This window comes from Geotrypetes seraphini, chromosome 10 (assembly GCF_902459505.1).
Source record: "Geotrypetes seraphini chromosome 10, aGeoSer1.1, whole genome shotgun sequence".
NCBI classification, from domain to species: domain Eukaryota; kingdom Metazoa; phylum Chordata; class Amphibia; order Gymnophiona; family Dermophiidae; genus Geotrypetes; species Geotrypetes seraphini.
The window spans coordinates 52,815,045-52,835,347 of record NC_047093.1 but is presented as its reverse complement, the minus strand read 5'-3'; the positions used below and the strand labels follow the sequence as shown (position 1 = coordinate 52,835,347).

At 37.3% G+C, this 20,303-nt stretch overlaps 1 protein-coding gene across 1 annotated transcript in view; it reads right to left on the bottom strand.

Annotated features, from left to right (window-relative positions):
- Window positions 1-1,273: 1,273 nt before the first annotated feature.
- Window positions 1,274-20,303, bottom strand: part of EXOSC2 (exosome component 2) — a 38,376-nt gene continuing 19,346 nt past the window's right edge. Inside the window, exons 6-9 of the mRNA XM_033960488.1 lie at window positions 18,196-18,264; window positions 17,265-17,441; window positions 4,542-4,670; window positions 1,274-3,214 (exon numbers count right to left, since the gene is read on the bottom strand). Coding sequence (XP_033816379.1) covers window positions 3,134-3,214; window positions 4,542-4,670; window positions 17,265-17,441; window positions 18,196-18,264 — 456 coding nt within the window. The 3' untranslated portion in view covers window positions 1,274-3,133. The remainder of the gene's footprint in view (window positions 3,215-4,541; window positions 4,671-17,264; window positions 17,442-18,195; window positions 18,265-20,303) is intronic.

Sequence of the window (20,303 nt, the reverse complement as noted above, 5' to 3'; positions counted from 1 at the left end):
CAGCAAAAATTTTGGCAGTTGCTGTGGGCTCTAGCTCTGCAGTGCTAGCACCACAAGCAGCCTGAACACTCACAGGCTGGCATTTCCTGTTTCCAAGTGCCAACCTATGAGTTTTCCAAATTGCTCACAATGCTAGCACTGGTAAGAAAGTGTGGTCAGTAGCTACAGGACAAAGGGAAGATAGTAAAAAGAAGTTAAGGTAGAGGGGAGAGCTGGGGCAAAAGTAAGAAGAGATGGCAAGAAAAGGCAGCTGGAACCTTAGAGAAAGATGGAGCCTGGGCTCCTAATGGCAGCAGCAGCCATAAGTGGCAGAGTAATATATAATACAAACAGCTCATGGTGGATGGAGAGATGGGGATGATTCACACAGTTCTAATAAGACGACTCATCCCATTGCAAAAGTTGTGTGCACAATAATACCACGTACTCGCAACTGCTCAAAATATCAGAAGGAACATGGTTTACTAACTTTTCTGTAAATACAAGGGTGGTTTGAAAAGTTTGGTAAAAAAAGCAAGTTAAACAATGTAATCTTCATCTAGAGCTATTTACTTAGTCCAGAGAGTTTCAATTTTTTTCGTATCGTAGGAAAAATAGCTTGTTAAAAAACTGGAAATTCACTGGACTAAGTATATAGCTCTAGGTGGAGATTATGTTGTTTAACTTGCTTTTTTTACCAAACTTTTCAAACCACCCTTGTAGAGGTTGCTCCCAAGTCTACTCTGTTAAAGCCTCAGTGTGAGTTCTACTTCCAAAGCACCTTTCTTCTGAGGAAAATTTTAAAAATAAAACAAAAAACCCTTTTCATTCTGGTACCTTTGAGCTAGAGAATGATACGGGGACAAATTTGTCCATGTCTCGGCAGGATCTATCTCCATCCCCGTCCTGTTACTTTGAGTTCTGTCCCATCCCTGCAAGTTCTGTTCTCATCTGCACAAGCTTCAAACACTTTAAAGTCATAAGTGTTTGAGGCTTCTGCAGATGAGCACAGAGCTTGTAGGGATGGGGACAAATTTATCCCGGTGTAATTTTCTACTTTGAGTCATACAAAGATTTCATGTATTAATAATGCCTGATGGACAAATAGACGAGTACATAACTGACAAGAATAATTCACTGCACAACACAGCTGTCTGCCACTATCCATATGTGCGAATAACATAGCTGAGCTCTTTCTAGTATTCAGATCTCACATATCTCACAAATCCAGAGTAAAGCTGAACTAAATGACTTAACTATCAAACCTGTGCATAATGCTTTCATACATACAATGTCTGGATAAAAGAATAATTTATTTAGAAATAGTAAGGGGAAAGCACAGAGTAACATTACCACTATAAGAACCAGGAAGTTTGAAGAATAAGCTCCCTTATATTGTTCTAACTACAGGTCCCATGAGGCACTAGGGCTGTGAGTCAGTCAGGAAAGACATGTTGAAAAAGCTGGGGGGGAGGGGTACTTATGAGGCAGTAGCTTTCCAAGGCACTGTAATCAGTGGCAAGGAGAGAGGAGGGAGGATTCCCTCAGAACAGAAAGCAGTGGTTAAACCCCTAGGCAAGGTTCCTGTCTCTCCTCCATTTCTGTTTCAGCCTCTGAAACAAGCAACTATGTTATGCAACTGTGTTATGCTTTGGCAAGTCTCATCAGAAGAGTAATGGGCTGAAAGGAAGGAAAAGCCTAGAAAGAAAGCCTGAAAAGAGGAGAAAAAGGCATAAGTTGTGGAGTTTTATCTTCTGCTCATCAAAAAGGTCAATATGGGAAGACAGAGCCAAGGAGGCTTAGAGGATTACTACATGTGAGAATCTAAACCTGGACCACATGAAAAACCCCATTTTGAGCTGGGTAGGGAACTTAGCAAGGAAGCAACCCAAGCCCTGGTAAAGAGAAAACCATGTAACTCCCAATTTGACTGGAAGTTCTAAAGATGGTTTGACCTAAAGCCTGTGCTATGAATGAACTCAAATTCAGAAAACTGGACTGAAGCACTACCTGAATTTGGACTGGCAGCTAAGTGGAAGAGTCCAGCCCAGAGAAAAGGAACTCCTAGTCACTGATATGGAGAACAGTCGTTATTTGTGAAGTAGTAAAGTATTTGGAATCTTGAAAGTTGTTGTCTCCAACTCTGATGTATTGTAGAGGGAGTAGGAGCGGTGTGGCTGCACAGAGGACAAGAGTGACAAAATCGTTCCTTGCCTATTGTTTCTTCTTCTCAGTTGCAATACAGCGTGCAGAATGCAGGCTCTAGAGACAAGTTGCATAGGGTGCAATTCTAGTTTGATATTGTCCTAAGGAGGTGATCCCCAGGAAGAAATTCAATAGGGAAAAGAGGGACTCTGTTGTCCTGTTGGTCAAGAGAGGGCACTCTGGTCAGCATACATAACTCAAGTTGACCCATACAGCTGCAAATGTGACAGTATCCAAAATAAATTATTCCACATGAAAAGATGCAATGGAAATCATGTTGTGAAATCACATATAAATACTTGTAAAATTCTACTGAGTTAAACTCAGATTTTAAGGAGATGCTTATTCTGGATAAGCTATCTTGGACTGAAGGACACAAGGACTCCAAAACGTGGATACATTTACATCTGTTACCATTATAAATCACAGTATACAAAAATATAATTTCTCCAGTGATATTGGTTTGTTTGGGTAAGCAAGGAATGGTGTTGCATTAAAACTGCATGCTCCAGACTGATCAATATCCCAACCAAAATAGATTGCTGATGCCCACTGGACACCATATTGCCAAACTGCTCCTCTCATAGTCACCATTGTTAGCCAAAGCAAAGAGATAGGGGCGTCATTGGCTTTTAAAACTAGGAATCCATATAATATAATCTACAAAGTAGAGTTCTTGTTCTAGAACTTGTAACAAAAAATTTGAGCTGACATGTAAAGTTCCACAGCAGGAGGGCAGACTTCTAAGACAAAATTCAAATTATTTGCCTCAGGTTATAGTGTGGTGTATGCCCAGACCAAGCCTTTCAAACTGCCCAGTGATGAATTCCACATGTAGCAGCCCTTACAAACTGGTCTGTTTTATTTCTTCTGTGCCAAATCACTTCTCCCAACACCGACTGTGGAATGAACTTCCAGAGGAGCAGGTATGGCTTAAGTTGGCCTTTCCTTACCCCTCCTGATCCACAAGCCTTTGCCTAGTCTCCATTACAATCTCTTCCATAACTTCACTCTTCAAGAGATCCTTTATCTGTAAAACAGCATGTGCAATGTTAGAAAAGACTGAATTAATCAAATCCACATACATACGGTACATAGCCAGTACTAGGCAACTGCCCCAGACTCCATGCCACAAAGGGCCCTAAGCCTGCCTGAGGAAACAATCTGCAGGCAGGCTTTGGGGCCTCATTCCCATCTTCTGCTTTTGGCCTCAACCTTGCATACACAATTCCAATATGAGAGTGAGAAATAATGGGTCATCATCTCTAGAGACAAAAATTCCAGTTTGTTTTTTTTACTGCTAGCTTTACTAGCTGAATCTGAACAGATAATCAGGTTCAACTCCAAAATATCCTCCAGCAAAAACTAATGGAACAATAGAACAAACTATCCTGCAGGGGGAGTGTAAGGAACACAGATATATACAAATTAACTTCTGCTACAAGTATGTGTTGGACTTGGAGAGCCAAAAGCAATGGGAAGGGCAAGGAAGGGAGACCAGATATTGCACAATGTCTAGAGTGAAACAATAAGTCATGAACAAACTGAATGGGTGAAGAGGTCCTTCTCTGCAAAATCTTATTCCGTCATGTATCATCCTCACATGCAGACAGAAATGCTGACTGTGGCAGATGAAGACAGTTCTGGGTGGACTGAAAAGGTCATTATAAATTCCTGCTCCAAGCAGGTTGCATATCCCATTCCTTTTAGAAGTGAAAAAGTCACTTCACTGCTGTTTTAAGCTAAAGCACTTAAAGAGCAATTCTATGTGATCCTTGTACAAGTAAATTTATAGAATACTAGCAAGTGTACGTGTCTACATGTATTGTACATACTTTAATATAAACACAGATTCTTGGCTAAAAGTAGGGGTCTCAATTTATATTAAGAGTCCTCCCTAGCTCTGCAGCACCCTTCCCCCTCCCAGTTCCATCACAGGCCTCCCTCAGGCCTACCCTTAAGCTCTTGCAAGCCAGGTCAGAAGAAAAAAAAAAAAAAACTTTCTGGGTGTTCATCCTTAGTGCTCATCCCCTTGCCATTCAAAGATTTTGTGTTTATCAAACATCTTTTTGAATTCCATCACCATTTCTGTCTCTACCATCTCCTCTGAAAGGGCATTCCAGGCAACTGCCTTTCTGTGAGCAAATGTTTCCTAATGTTGCTCCTACAGCTTCAAATCATGTCTCCTGGTTCTACAGTCACCCTTCCTTTAGCTGTATGTATATTTGAAGCTGCTGACTGTACAGGTTATGAGAATCTGAAGAAGAGAGACCTCCCAGCACTAGAAGGGAGAGTAAAGAGGGAGGTGTAACTGGTGAGAAGTCCAGCACTGGGGTAGAGAGGAGACATAAATGTACCTGATGAGGGAGTGAGGCTTCATAGCAGTACAATATACTCGTGTCATACAGCATCATCTTGTGAGTTGAAAGAGCCAACAGACAGTTCCGGAGTCGCGAAATCACTTCACGGTCTGGCAAGGTAACAGGCTACAAAAGGAGAAAAATTAGAGAAGAAAAAATATGGTATAGCCTCGGAATTAACAGGTCCATATGGAGCAAGTCCTTTAAAAAAAACAAAAACAACCCACCAGTTGTATTTATTTTTATTTATTTATCCATTCTCCCAGGGGAGCTCAGTAGTATTAAAAAAGAAAAAAAAACAAAAACCAACCACCAAATATATCTTCTAGCACTGCTCTTTGAATAGTCAGCAGTACTTAATGTATGTAAAGATCACTGGCTGGCACCAGCTCTACCCTAGTTGATTGTTAGATTCTATTGTGGTACAACCAAAATGGTTTACATATTACATACAGGTAATGTAGGTATTTTTCTGTCCCTTGTGGGCTCACAAACTAAGGAGTCTTGTTACTAAGCGCTAGTCTGAATTTACTGCAGCTTAAAAGGGATTACTGTATGTGGGATATGCTAGATGATCCCAATTTGCATTCGCAACCACAAATTAAAAAAATATATATACTTTTTTTTTCCATGGAGGAGGCATGTCAGGGAAGGTGGAGAGGGGTGTTCCTGCACTAATCAGTGCATCCACATTATTTGCACTAACTCAGTAATGTAATGTAATGTAATGTAATTTATTTCTTATATACCGCTACATCCGTTAGGTTCTAAGTTCTCAGTGTCTCTCAAACTTTTTTTTAGCTCTGGAACACTAAATGGAGCACATGTTTTTCACGCCACATTATAATTGAAATTATAAAATTGCAAAACCAACAAAAAATTAAATTTCAGAGTTGTTTATTTAAAGTTCTTTAACTAAAGTAGATAGAATTGCTAATGTGAAGGGTGAGCTTGTTTTTGAGTGCAGATTAACTCAAAACATGGCTCGATAGCCAACAAGCAAACATGCATTTCATCATCTACCATCTGCAGCTGTTCTCTGACCTAATTGGAAACAAGGCAGTCCACCACTTTGAAATAGGGCGGGAAAGTCAGTTGGTCAGAAATTTGTATTTTGTTGTGAAAGTCCATAGAATGGAAACATCTCTGGTAGGTTTAAAGATGTTCTCTCTGTGGAGCTGGGTTAGATGTTCTCTCAGGGTTTCCGCAGCTGGCATTGTGCTTGTTGCAGTTTCTGGGTCTCGCTGCATCTTTGTCAGGTAAAAACCGACGTTTCAGCCATCATGCTGCAGATTTCAGAGCATACCCTGAAGAAAGCCACAGCATAATGGCTGAAACATTGGTTTCTACCTGACAAAGATGCAGCGAGACCCAGAAACTGCAACAAGCACAATGCCAGCTGCGGAAACCCTGACAGAACAACTTGGCATAGCGGTTTACAGTCTAATGTACATTAAAAGAAAAAAAACAAAAGAACTGTAATTTTCATATAGGAAAGGCACTATCTTACAAAAACAGAAAGTAATTATAATATTAACTTAATTTAAAAAATTTCTTATATACTGCAAATCTACAAATCTAATCGGTTTACAACATACATACATAAATATATTAACAATAATACATAACATTTCTCAAAACATTTACAAATACAGATTCAGTGTTTCATATCTAAAAAAATTTAATCTCATTAGCATGCCTGAGAAAACAAATATAAGAACATAAGACGTGCCTCTGCTGGGTCAGACCTAGGTCCATCGTGCCCAGGGGTTCGCTCATGCGGCAGCCCGACAGGTCCAGGACCTGTATAGTAGTCCTCTATCTATACCCTTCTATCCCCTTTTCCTTCAGAAAATTGTCCAATCCCTTCTTGAACCCTAATACCGTAGTCTGTCCTATCATGCCCTCTGGAAGCGCATTCCAGGTGTCTACCACCTGTTGGGTGAAGAAAAACTTCCTAGCATTGGTTTTGAATCTGTCCCCTTTCAACTTTTCCGAATGCCCTCTCGTTTTTGTGGTTTTCGAAAGTTTGAAGAATCTGTCCCTCTCCACTTTCTCTATGCCCTTCATGATCTTATAGGTCTCAATCATGTCCCCTCTAAGTCTTCTCTTCTCCAGGGAAAAGAGCCCCAGTTTCTCCAGTCTCTCAGTGTATGAAAGGTTTTACATTCCTTTATCAAACATGTCGCTCTCCTCTGAACCCTCTCGAGTATCGCCATATCCTTTTTAAGGTACAACGACCAATATTGGGTGCAGTACTCCAGATGCAGAAGCACCATCACCCGATACAACAGCAGGATAACTTCTTTCGTTCTGGTTGTAATACCCTTCTTAATTATACCTAGCATTCTATTCACTCTCATAGCGGCCGCTGCGCACTGTGCCAACGGCTTCATTATTTTGTCCACTATTACCCCCAAGTCCCTTTCTTGGGTACTCTCACTCAATAACATCCCTCCCATCGTATAGCTGTACCTCGGGTTTTTGTTCCTACATGCAATACTTTACATTTCTCTACATTGAACTTCATCTGCCATCTCGTCGCCCACTCCCCTAGCTTGTTCAGGTCCCTTTGTAATTCTTCGCAATCCTCTTTAGTCCGAGCACTACTAAATAGTTTGGTGTCATCTGCAAATATGTTTTAAAATATTTTCTAAAAATACTCAGATTCAAATCAATTAGTCTTAAATCCTTTGGGAGTACATTCCATAACTGAGGTCCAACAACCATAAAAATTGAGTCCCTGTACATCTCAAGTCTTATTTGTTTAAAATCTGGAACGTCAAGTAATGCCTGATTACTTGATCGAAAAGGATGTCCTGGCATATGAACTTTTAAGGTTGCAACTAAACAAAGAGGTGTTTGCTCATGAAAAATTTTAAAGAACTATGCCAAAATCTTTTTTTTTTTTAATTCTTTATTCATTTTCTAAAACTTACATCAAGTGTACAATTAATAAAACATTTAAGATTAGATACATCACTTGAATTTTCTTAATATATTCAGATACATGAAGTTTATTCCCTTCCCACCCATCCATTCCATTCATATTTAATTTAAAAAAAAATATATATATATATATAAATACTCTTATTTATATGATAAAACCTTCCGTATAATTTAGACAACCCACCCTCCCCCTCTCCCCCCATTTGCAAATATACTTCCAATAGAAAACGGCATCTATTCATTACAGTAGGCTGTCAATGGCCCCCAGATCTTTATAAATTTATTATAACTACCTTTTTGTAAAGCAATTATGCTTTCCATTTTATAAATGTGACATAATGAATTCCACCAAAAGGTATAATTTAATCTACTATAATTTTTCCAATTACTTGTTATATGTTGAATGGCGACTCCTGTCATTATCAATAAAAGTTTATTATTACTTGATGAAATCTGGCTCTTTGTTCTCATCGACATACCAAAGAGAATTGTATCATATGTTAATGCTACATGATTTTCTAACAAACAAAATCTTAAATTGAATAGGCAACCAATGTAATTGTTTAAGAATCGGTATAATATGACTATAAAGAGGGCACCCTGAAATTAATCTAGCAGCAGCATTTTGCACTATTTGTAGAGCTTAGATCTTTTTTTGGTAAACCAACTAACAATGAATTACAATAATCAAAAAGTATAACTATTCAAAAATTAACTGGACTCAGCAATTCCTTCAAAGGTCATAACAACTTCAGCTTCAAGAATACTTTCTGAATAACTGATATAACATATGGCTTCATAGATAGAGAAGAATCAAGAAAATCATTTCCCCTAAATTAAAGTTACAAAAAAAGGAGAGAAGACACCAGATACTCTTGAGAAAAGCCAAGATTGATTTTCCTGAGGTTTGTGGAAAGCCTGGTTAAAAAGCCAAGTTTTGATTGCAATTTTGAAATTTTTAAGCTGTGGTTCACTATCGACTGTTAAAAACATGGAGTTCCATAGGGCTGGAGCTCTAAAGAAAAAGGCAGATTGTCGGGTAGATTCTAGAAGTGCAAGATAAGGATAAGGGAGGACTAGCCAATGATCATTTATTGAGAAGAGGACTCGAGATGGAGTGTATGGTAAAGTTAGGGAATTAAGATAATCAAGATGTCCAAGTCTAAATCCCTTAAAAGTAAGGAATAGAATGCTGCATTTAATCCTATATTCAATAGGGAGCCAATGTCGTTCTTTAAGAAGTAGTCACATGAGTATATCTGTTAACATAATAAAGAAGCCGAATAGAACAGTTTTGAAATGTTTATGCAAAAGACTTTGTGTGATGCTGGCATAATTCGTCTAACTTAGTTGTAAAGAATGTGAGGATAAGTGCAGAGAGAATTTTAGTGTCTATTAAATTTCTGATTGTACAAAGTTGTCGAAAAGTGTAAAAGCAGGATTTGCTCAGAGCAAAGATCTGAGGAACAAATAAAAGCTGAGAATCAAAAAGAATACCTACATTATGGAATGTGTTAACTGGAAGAATGGTTGTGTTAAAAAGAGAAATGGAGGGGGGGCGTGGCTTAGCGCGCACACAAAATGGACATGTGATCGCGGCACTCCTCTCAACCTGGCAACGGTCGGTAAAAAAAGTTTTCCCCTTCAAGCCGATTTCGGCGAAAAACAGCAAAAAGAAGAGCGGGAGCATGGCAAGCACCCGACAAAATAAAAATGAAACTGGTGGGTCAGCGAAAAGGCAGAAGCAGGATCAAATTACCCCGAGTAAGGTTCCGCTTCCTGCTGAAGAGTCGGAGGAGCTGAGCAAAGCCGAAGTTATGGAAGAACTGAGGCAAATTAAACAAATGCTTAAAGAGACTGTGAGTAATATGGCTGAAATGAAGGAAGAAATACTAAATATCCACAGACAAATGGAAATAAATAATAAAAGAACAACTGACTTAGAAGCTAAAATGGAGGTTTTAGAATGTGAAGGAAATAGATGTAAAAATGACAGTTTGGAACTGATTCAATTGAAAAATCAGCTGGAAGATTATGAAAACCGAGGAAGAAGAAAGAATATAAAACTTTTTGGAATGCAGGAAAATTTGGAAGGGAAAAATGCCATACAGTTTTTAGAAAATCTAATTCCTAAAATACTGCAATTTGATTTCAAACAGCCTTTGGAAATAGAAAGGGCGCACAGGATCCCATTAAAAAATATGGAAAATCAAGGCAGACCAAGACCATTAATATTTAAGATGTTAAAATACCAGCAAGCAATAGAAATTTTAAATGCTGTCAAGAAAGATAAAAATTTAAATTATAAAGGATCCAAAATATGGTTTTTGCCTGATTTTGCTAAAAACATAGCAAACAAAAGGATTCCTTGACTTGAGACCTCAATTAAAGGAAAAAGGATATAAATATGGATTGTATTACCCAGCAAAAATGAGGGTATCTTCTGGAGATAAATCTTTGTATTTTGAAGATCCGGAAAAGCTAAAGATCTTTCTTTCAAAATCAGAACCTATGTCATTTTAGCATAATGGATGTTGAAATAAACAGAAAATATCAAGTCTGGTTTTGATGGATATTGTGCAAAAAATTTAATGTAAAACTATGAGACTTTGGAGTATTGAAGAAAGAAGAATATGAAATAAAGAACAGGAAATAAAATGAACAAAGGAAAAAGACAATAAAAAATATAAAGAAGTAAAGGCAAGAAAGATGGACTGGAAACTCATGAGACTAATACTTTAGACGAGTAAAGGATGGATGGCTGGAGTAAAGAGTGAACAGAAAGAAATAAAGAACTTGAATAATTAACAAAAGGAGAAAAGTGAAGAATGGACCAGATAATACAAATGGGTAAAAGAAGAAAGCAGAATGGATTAAAAAAAAAAAAGGATATTAAATAAAATGACAAATGACAGTCAAGAGACTAAAGGGAAGATGGATATAGATAAGAAAACAATATGAAAGATCAGTTAATTTAATAAATCAATAAACAAAAAGTAATGAATGAAAGGAAAACAAAAAGAAGAATGTAGAATGGACTAATCAGACAGAAATGATCTATGAATTTTAGTTGCAAGTAAAAGAAAGGAAAATGAAAATGAAAAATATACAAGAAAGATACATAATATGAAATTATTGGTAATTGAAGGAGATGACTAAAAGATTAATTGTAAAGTTTGATTTTGTAATATTATAGTTTCAAAAGGATTGGATTTTAATTGGAAAAGAGGAAAATGTATAAAAAAAATTTAAGAATAATTATAAAATTAAAAATTTCATTTTTCAGAATGAAAAAAAAAAAAATGTTTATATATAAATAGAAGATAAAAATTATAAAATTGTAAACAACTTTTAAAGAAGTATATGAAGATATGGATATTTGTTTTTCGATATTAAAAGGATGATAGGGGTTGCTGGATTAGAGTGTATGAGATATAGGAAAAATAATACTACTTTATTAAATATATGTTTATGATAGAATTTTGTGGTATGAACTAAAATATTGTGGAAATGAATTTAAAGATTGGTGAGAAGATAAAGATACATTAATGGAATGTTAGGAATTAAATATGGTTAAAGTTATCAAAGGTTAAATAACCGATAGAGAATATAATTATTTTAAAATGGTAAAAAAAAAAGATTTTATGACTAGAAGAGAGATATACTAAGATACATTGTGGAAGATTAATGAGTTTATCTTAAGAAATGATAAAGGGGATATTAATTAATATTGGTTGCCTGGGAGGGAGGGGGATGTTGGGGTTGCTGTTCCAATGTGTGTCCTTAAGCAGTCATTATATTGGGGGGGGGAAGGGTGGGAAAAAGATGGGGTTTAAAGGTATTACTAGAATGATTAAGGAAAAGATCAATAAGGGGTTGGATACTTCAGGGGTAAAAATGTGTGTCATTGAGAGAAATTTTTTAGATCTTAAATATGAAGGAAGGAAGGAAGAAGATTATGATGAGAAGTTTAAAATATATAATGTATTTTAAGATATTTTCTATTAATGTCAATGGCCTGAATCATGTAATCAAAAGAAAAAAGGTATTAGCATTTTAAAAAAAGCAAAATGCGGATGTTTATTGTTTGCAGGAGACTCATCTGAATATAAAGGAATCACAGAAACTAAAGGGTGGGTGGGTGAAGGAATGTTTTTTTGCTCCAGCAGCAGGTAAAAAAGCAGGGGTAGCAGTTCTTATAAATAAAAAGTGTATGGCCAATTGGTAGTAAATTCAGATCCACATGGAAGATGGTTACATATTGATATAAGTATGGGAAATAATACCCTGACGTTGTTTAATATATATGCCCCTAATTCGAATCAATCAGAATTTTTTAAAAAGTTGCAGAGTATGTTGTTACCACTGGCTGCTTCTAATTTAGTGGTGGCTGGAGATTTTAATGCTGTAATGGATCCATTATTGGATAAAAAACCAGGTAAAAGCATAAAATCTTTAGGTTTAGATAATTTGGCTCAATCATGTGATTTGAAGGATATATGGCATATTCTTCATTTTAATGATCAGGAATTTTCATTTTGTTCACAGGTTCATAAATCATTTTCAAGAATAGATTATATTTTTATTTCATCACATAAGGTGCAACAAGTGATTAAAGCTTCCATAGATCCTATTATTATTTCGGATCATGCGGGAGTATGGATAGAATTACAATTAGATCAATTAGAGAATAGAAGACCTCTTTGGAGATTTGATAATGCATTGCTTGTGGATGACAAATTTTTGGAAAATTTTAAAACACAAATTAGTGATTTCTTCCAAATGAATTTAGTGGAGGATACATCTATTGAAAATGTATGGGATGCATTTAAAGCGACTATGAGAGGTAATATTATATCCTATTCAGCTTTTGTTAGGAAACAGATTAAAATACAGTATATAGAGTTAGAAAAATAAATTAAAATATTAGAAACTAAATTGGTAAGTAAATGGGAACATGAGGTTTTGCAAGCTCTTTTGAAAGCAAAAGGTAAATATAATGAATTAACTTCAAAAATGATAAGAAGAGATTTGTTTTCCAAGCAAACAATGTATTATGGAAATTCTAATAAGGCGGGAAGATTATTAGCGAATTATCTTAAAGCAAAAAAAAGAAAAACTAATATTAATGGGATAAAAGATGATAATGGTATAATAACAAATCAAACAGATATAATTTTAAAACAATTTCTAAAATTTTATAAGGACCTGTATTCTTCCGAGCCTTATTTGGAGAGACAAAAAGATGGTAAAAAATTTTTAGATTTAATTAATGGACCTAAGGTTCCTGATCATATAAAACGGAGTTTAGATGAACCTATATCATTAAAAGAATTAGAAACAGCATTGAGATCTCTTTAGAGTTGGATCCGCTCCAGGTGGTGATGGTTATACAGTAGAATTTTATAAAACATTTCAAAATGTCCTTTCCCCATATTTACTAAATTTATATCAAACACAACTTATAAAAGGTGATATTAAAGGTACTAATGCTGAATCAGTAGTAATAGTTTTGCCTAAGCCAAATAAAGATCCTACTTTGGTTTCGAACTACAGGCCTATATCTTTAATAAATGTTGATAATAAACTTTTGGCGAAAATTTTGGCTTTGAGATTAGCCAAAGCTCTCCCACATATTATAGACACGCATCAGACTGGTTTTATTGCTAAAAGGTACTCCTCTAATAACTCTAGATTATTGTTTCATATGTTAAATTTATAAAAAAAAAATGGATGAACCGGCTTTTACAGTTTCATTGGATGCAGAAAAAGCGTTTGATAGAGTAGAATGGAATTTTATGTATCAAGCTTTAGAATGGTTTGGTATAGGTTCTGGATTTATACAAATGGTAAAAACATTGTATAGCTTCCCGATTGCAAGATTAAGTATTAATAATATGATATCTGAAGGTTTTAAATTGCAAAGGGGAGTTAGACAAGGTTGTCCTTTATCTCCTTTATTATTTGATGTTGTATTAGAACCCTTATTATTAGCAATACAGCAAGCAGGGGGGATACAGGGTATTCCATATTCTGATATGGAATATAATGTTTTGGCATATGCGGATGATATTTTACTTTATTTGAGAAATCCAGAGTCTACCTTATCATGTCTATTAGAATTAATTGATATGTTTGGTAAATTTTCAGGTTATAAAATTAACTGGAGTAAGTCGGAAATTATATCTTTAAATGTTCATTGTGTAAAAGGACTATTTGACGATTTTCCGTTCATATGGAAGGAAGAAGGATTTAAATATCTTGGCATTCAAGTTAAAAATACAATTGAAGATACCGTAAAAGAGAATGAAAAATTTGTATTAAAAAAAGTTACGGAGTTGTGTGAGCAATGGAACCCTTTACATATTTCTTGATGGGGGAGAGTTCAAACTATTAAAATGATGATGTTGCCTGTAGTTTGTTACCAAATGAGTATGATACCTATTTATTTTCAGGGGTTCTTTTATAAAAAGCTTAATAGCATTTTAACGAAATTTCTTTGGCTTGGTAAAATACCTAGAATAGCTTTAGTAACTTTGCAAAAATCAATTAAGGAGGGAGGGGTAAATTTTCCAAATTTTTATAGGTACCATCAAGCCTATATTCTACGTCAGGGTATGTATTGGATCCTCCCAGAACTTATAGATAATGCACCAGATTGGTTGTATTTGGAATGGCGCCTTATGTTTCCCCTAAATTTAGTTCATCTTCTAAGTATTAACATGCCTAGAAGATACAGAGAAAATAAGATATTAATGGATACTTGGAAAACGTTGAGGTTTATTAGTAAATTAACACCTATCCCAATAAACAAGTCAACTAATCAGTCTTTATGGATAAACTCCAAGATCAAAATTGGCGGAGCTCAAATCCTTTGGAAGAACTGGATTATTGCAGGCATTCGGTCTCTAAATGATGTTATTTCAGAAGGTAAACTGCTGGAATTTTCACAATTGCAACATAGATTTGGTCTTAGTAAAACACAAAGTTTTAAATGGTTGCAATTGAAGCAGGCCATTCAGGTTGGGTTCCCTGAATGGAAAACATTGAATAATCAATATAGTTTAGAGTTCTTATGTTTTCAAGCAGACTTCCTAGGGCATCAAGCCGCATTGTGGTATAAATTAATATCTGGATATTTGAATAAAAAACCAAAAAATGGTCTAAGAGACATTTGGAGCATTGAGATTAAGCATCAAATTACTGCATCTCAATGGCCACTAATTTGGTCTTGGAGAATGAGATGTACAGTGTCAGCATCTATGAGACAAACTTGGTTCTTTTTATTACATAGAGCTTTTTGGACCCCTACACGTTTGCAAAAATTAGATAGTTCTAAGTCCAATAAATGCTGGCACTGTAATCTGGAACCTGGGACGTTGGATCATTTACTGTATCATTGTCCCTACATTAAAAGTTTTTGGAATGCAATTTGGCCACAAATTAATAAATTGATGGAAAATCATGTAGCAATATCATATGATACAGTGTTATTTGGAATGATGATGAGAAAAAAAAGTCAAATTTCACCAGAAAATAACAAGCTTTTACTAGTCATGACAGGGGTTGCCATTCAGCATATAACTAATAACTGGAAGAATCATAGTAACCTTAATTATACATTTTGGTGGAATACAATTTGTCATATATTCAAAATGGAAAGAGCAATAGCAATACAAAGAGGGATATATCCTGAATTTATAAAAATATGGGGGCCATTGACAAAATATTGTAGTGAATGAATAGTAGGATTTCTCTTCTTCTTTTCAATGTCTTCTTTGTGGCACACAGAGGGGGTAGTGAAAATATTTTTACACAACATGTTATAATATGGTATACAATATGTATGGAGTGATTGGAAAGTACTTGAAGGGTGGGGGGAGGGAGAGAGGATAAAAATATGTTTAGAATATTATGTATTAGATATAAAAGTGATATTGTATATTCATTAGTTGTAATTCAATATTTTGTACACTTCATGTAAAATTTGAAAATGAATAAAGAATTATTAAAAAAAAAAAAAAAAAAAGAGAAATGGAACTTTCAGAATGGGGTAAACGACCAAATAGCCAACAGGCAATTGTTTTGGGGGGGTTTAAGACCAGGTGATGATTGAATAACCAAGCTGAAATTTGTTGGAGGCAGCATTGTAACAGCTGAAGATTAAGATTAGATTATGTAGTGGGGTATATCATCTGCACAGATGTGAAATGATATGTTAGATTATTCTTGGGTAAGTAGTGCTAAGGGAGAAAAGAAGACAAACTCTTTGGACATCCAGGCATTTCAGGATCTTGTCTTGCTTCTTTGCCCCGGAGGGCAAAAAGGCCAGGAGATACGCTTCCTGGTTTAAGTGAAAAATAGAAACTACCTTCAGTAAGAAGGAAGGTACCATTCGAAGCAAGACACCAGTCTCTGAAATCTTGAGGAAGGGTTCCCTGCAGGACAGAGCCTGCAATTCTTATACCCTTCTGGCTGAGGTCTCCCTGCCCTCCCACAAGCCACCGCCATCGGGGAACAGGCCCCCAAGCCACCACCATCGAGTTTTGCTCTCCCTGCTTCCCGACGCTGTAAACAGGAAGCAGAAGCGCCGGGCCAAGCAGCTTTCCTCACCCGATGTCAATTCTGGCATCGGAGAGAAAGTTCCAGGCCAGCCAATTGCTGACGTGGCTTGGGGGAGGGGGGCCAGGGAGACACAAAGAAAGAAGGGAAACAGAAAGAAAGGGGGGACAGAAAGAAAGGGGGCATGGAGAGAGAAAGAGAGACAAAGAAAGAAGGGAACAGGGAGAAAGAAAGAAAGGGGAGGGGGACAGGGAGAGAGGAAGAAAAAGTTGGGGGAGGGAATGAAGTCTGGAGGAGAGGAAGCATACAAGAGGCTGAAAGAAGAGAAGAAATATTGGATGCACAGTCAGAAGAAGAAAGTGCAACCAGAGACTCATGAAATCACCAGACAACAAAAGGTAGGAAAAATGATTTTATTTTCAATTTAGTGATCAAAATGTGTCCGTTTTGAGAATTTATATCTGTTGTCTATATATAGCGGTTTTTAGCACAGGGAGCCTATGAGCATCGAGAGCAGAACAGGGCATACAGCGCAACTCCCTGCGCTAAAAACCGCTATCGCGGTTTAGTAAAAAGGGAGGGGAGTAATTTGTCTATTTTTGTATAGTTGTTACTGAGGTGACATTGCATAAAGTCATCTGCCTTGACCTCTTTGAAAAACTCCAGAATATAAATAATTAACATTTTCTCTGCGTTCAGTGTGCTTTGTGTTTTTTTAAATGTTATTGTTGGTACATCATTTTGACTTGGTCATTTTAAAAGTAGCTCACAAGCCCAAAAAGTGTGGGCACCCCTGCTGTATAGAGTAAGACTAAGGAAATCCAGCACAGCCCAGAGTGAGAGGAGGAGAAGCAGAAGTATATGTATATATATAAATTAGGTGTTCAGTAAAGGAGTGTAAATACCTGTTGGTCAAGACTGATGTTCCATTTGCACTAGAATATTCATTAGTAAGATCTGTATAGTGCTGCTGAAAATTCATAAATCACATATCCATCCCTAAAGTGCAACCATTTTACAGATAACTGTGTCTGTGTGTGTGTGGGGGGGGGGGGTTGTTTGTTTAATATTCAGCCCTAGGTTTATGAAAGAGAATCAGAATTCCCTCTATTATCCAAGACTTTCTATCCAAAAACACTCTTCATATCCCTAGCTCCCTGTATACAGCACAGACCCAACAGCAGTTACATGTCACTAGGTAATCCTCACCTCCAAGTTCATGATGAAACCTCCTGCTTCTTCTTCCCGCTGCTCAGGGGTTGGAAAGATCCAGATAAAGCCATTGTTCCCAAGGATGATGGAGGCACCACATGGCAGGTTATGGAAGTGTGTCTTGCGCCTCTTCACCAATGACGGGGAAACCTGAACCAGCACACCCTGCCCAAGCTGAGAAGACACATTAGATCTCTAGTACCCTGCCAGCTGCTTAGAGAAAGGCTGGAAGAGAGCATCTTAGTATTCGTATCTACTCTCACATATCATGCTCCAATTCTGAACCCCAGAAACAAGAAACCAGGATTTAAAAAAACAAAAAAAACAACCCACACAGGGATTGCTAGATTTAAGATGTGATGTATAACTCTGAACAGCAGAAATTCAAAGTGGTCCTGTCTTGTCACCTCAGTATATGATGGTACATCTGCTGTTTTGGCGATACCAGACCAATGCTTAACATTTATCTTATGAAGTTAAGCCTGTATTGTTTAAACAGTGACCGGTCACCCAGAACAATTCTATTTCTCATTAGGTTTGTACATTCAGTAAAACAGCACACATGCAAAGTGAGCCCAGGACTCTGTTACCAGTACTTACTGATTCATTCACCTCACAGGCCCCCTACATGGCAGGTGTCAGCATGGTGGTCCTTTTGGCTACCTGGGCCTTCTGCCTCAGAGAGGCTACTACTTTATTGTAGATAAGTGTCACTTTGTAATGTCATCTTACACTAAATGTGGTCTGGCTCCTGGTGCCCTTCTGCCCAGCTCTCAGACACATTCTCTCCACCCTGCCCCTCCTCCCCTCAGGTAGAAACTTCACCACCAGATTTGGCTACTGATGATATAATGAAGCTGTACAGAGATCATATAGAGAAAAAATGAAACCAGAAGCAAAAAAATGCTTTGCAGATAGCATCCATTACCTTCCCATACTTCAGGCTCCTGGTGTGCAAGGAGAGCGCCCCATCCGAGAACACAGCCTGCACCTCTGCCTACCAGCACCAGCTAAGGAAAAAAGGAAAATCTGGTACTTCCAAAATGTGCAACACTGGAATACCAATGCATTACACAAATCTCCTTCTACCACTTTTCAATAAATACTGATCACTGGTAAGCAGTCTCCCAACTAATTATTTCAACATCTGCTATCCAGTGTTTGTGTCCTATTGCTGGCATTAACTATTCAAACATTTACCTTTTTTATTGTTTTCATTAGAAGTTTCTAATGAAAACAATAAAAAAGGCAAATGTTTGAATAGTTAATGACAGCAATAGGACACAAACACTGGATGGCTCATCTTTTATTCCTTTACAGCTCATGTGAGATATATTTCTTGGACAAGTGGTATCAGCCATTATGAAGGGCTGATGCTCAAAACTAGTGCAAGCACTAAAGGGGGTTAGCACCAGGTTAGCATGAACATTATTGTGTTCTAATAGTTTCAGTGAAGACTACGTTTAACATGCATTTAAATGCATGTTCATGTCATTATGATTCACAAGCATGTTTAGTGCAGGAAACTTTCCGCCAGGTCCAGGGCCATGGGGTTAGAAGGATTGGTTGAGATGAGAGGTGTCTAACAGCATCCCATTAAAAAAAATTGTTTGGTGGTCCCTCTGCCCCTGTCACAAATTGCCCTGGGGGGTCCAGTGTCCCCCCACCCAAGTCACAAACTGACCTGGTAGTCTAACAGAGGTCCCCCCCCCACAACTTCATAGAAGGCAGGAGAAAAGCTTCTACTGGGTGAGGTGTGATGCCACTATTTAGAAAATACAGTAAAACCAACTAGTTCAATATTTACCAGACTCTACTTGATATAAATATAATAGAACATATATAGAGTCCAAATTCATTTAATACAGCTTGTTTAGCTCATAGACCTCAGTGGTACCACCTGTATGCCACTAAACTTTTAGAACACACAGCGTTCTATTTAAAGTAAAAATATTTTAAAATATTTATAAACTATATCTATTGAGACCGATGACTACCTGTGTGTTCTAAAAGTTTAGTGGCATACAGGTGGTACCACTGAGGTCTATGAGCTAAACAAGCTGTATTAAATGAATTTGGACTCTATATATGTTCTATTATACTATTTAGAAAATGGCACCTGGAGAAGCAGAAGCAAGTGGGCATTACTCCTGCCTTCTATGAGGCAAGGGGGATCTGGGGTAGCCTCCACTAGGCCACCAGATCAATTTGTGACTGGGGGGAGAGAGACAGGCAGGGCTGGGAGGGGCCACTGGACTACAAGGGCAATTTTTGACTGGGAGGCCCACTGGACCACCAAGGCAAAGTGAAAGGCGTGAAGTAGCCCACAGAGGGCTACTGGAGCACCAGGGCATCTAAGGTTTGGAGGAAGGGAAGGTGCCCTAGACAAAGGGATATGTTTGCGGGTGAGTGAGAGGTGCATGCTTGGTTGGGATGCAGGCAAGGGGTTTGCCATGGCATACTTTTAAAAATAAATAGACGAACTGTCAACCTTCCTGCCAGTACCTGAGCCAGAGCCAAATCACCACTCAGACACAGACAGGAAAGCTAGAACTAAGCAGCAAATTAAAGTTGCAGCAAGTTTTTTGCACTAGATTTGTGATAATGTTTCACTTTACCATGACAAGGGACCCAACACGGTCCGTGTTTCGGACAAACCTTCGTCAGGGGTCCATGGTAAAAAAGGGTTTGAGAAATATGCCACAAAAAATGTAGAATAAACTATCATAAACCAAAATGTCCAATGCGCCGAGAATCGCCAACTGCTGTAAAGCATCTCAAAAGGTTTTTATATATATATTTGTCACAATAAATTTTGCCTGCATCTTGTACACATCTGCAGTTTGCTTTGCTTGTTTCCGTTTGGTGTTTTTTCTGCAGATAAGGTTGGACCCTCCTTCCTTTTTTTGTTGCTTTGTCACTTTACAGTGAACCTTTGAGCATCGGCCTCTCAGATTTTAATAGGTGTTTATCCTTGTGTTTGGACCAGAGTGGAGAACTGAGGCTGTTGTATTAGTCAATTTGACTATGGCTGCA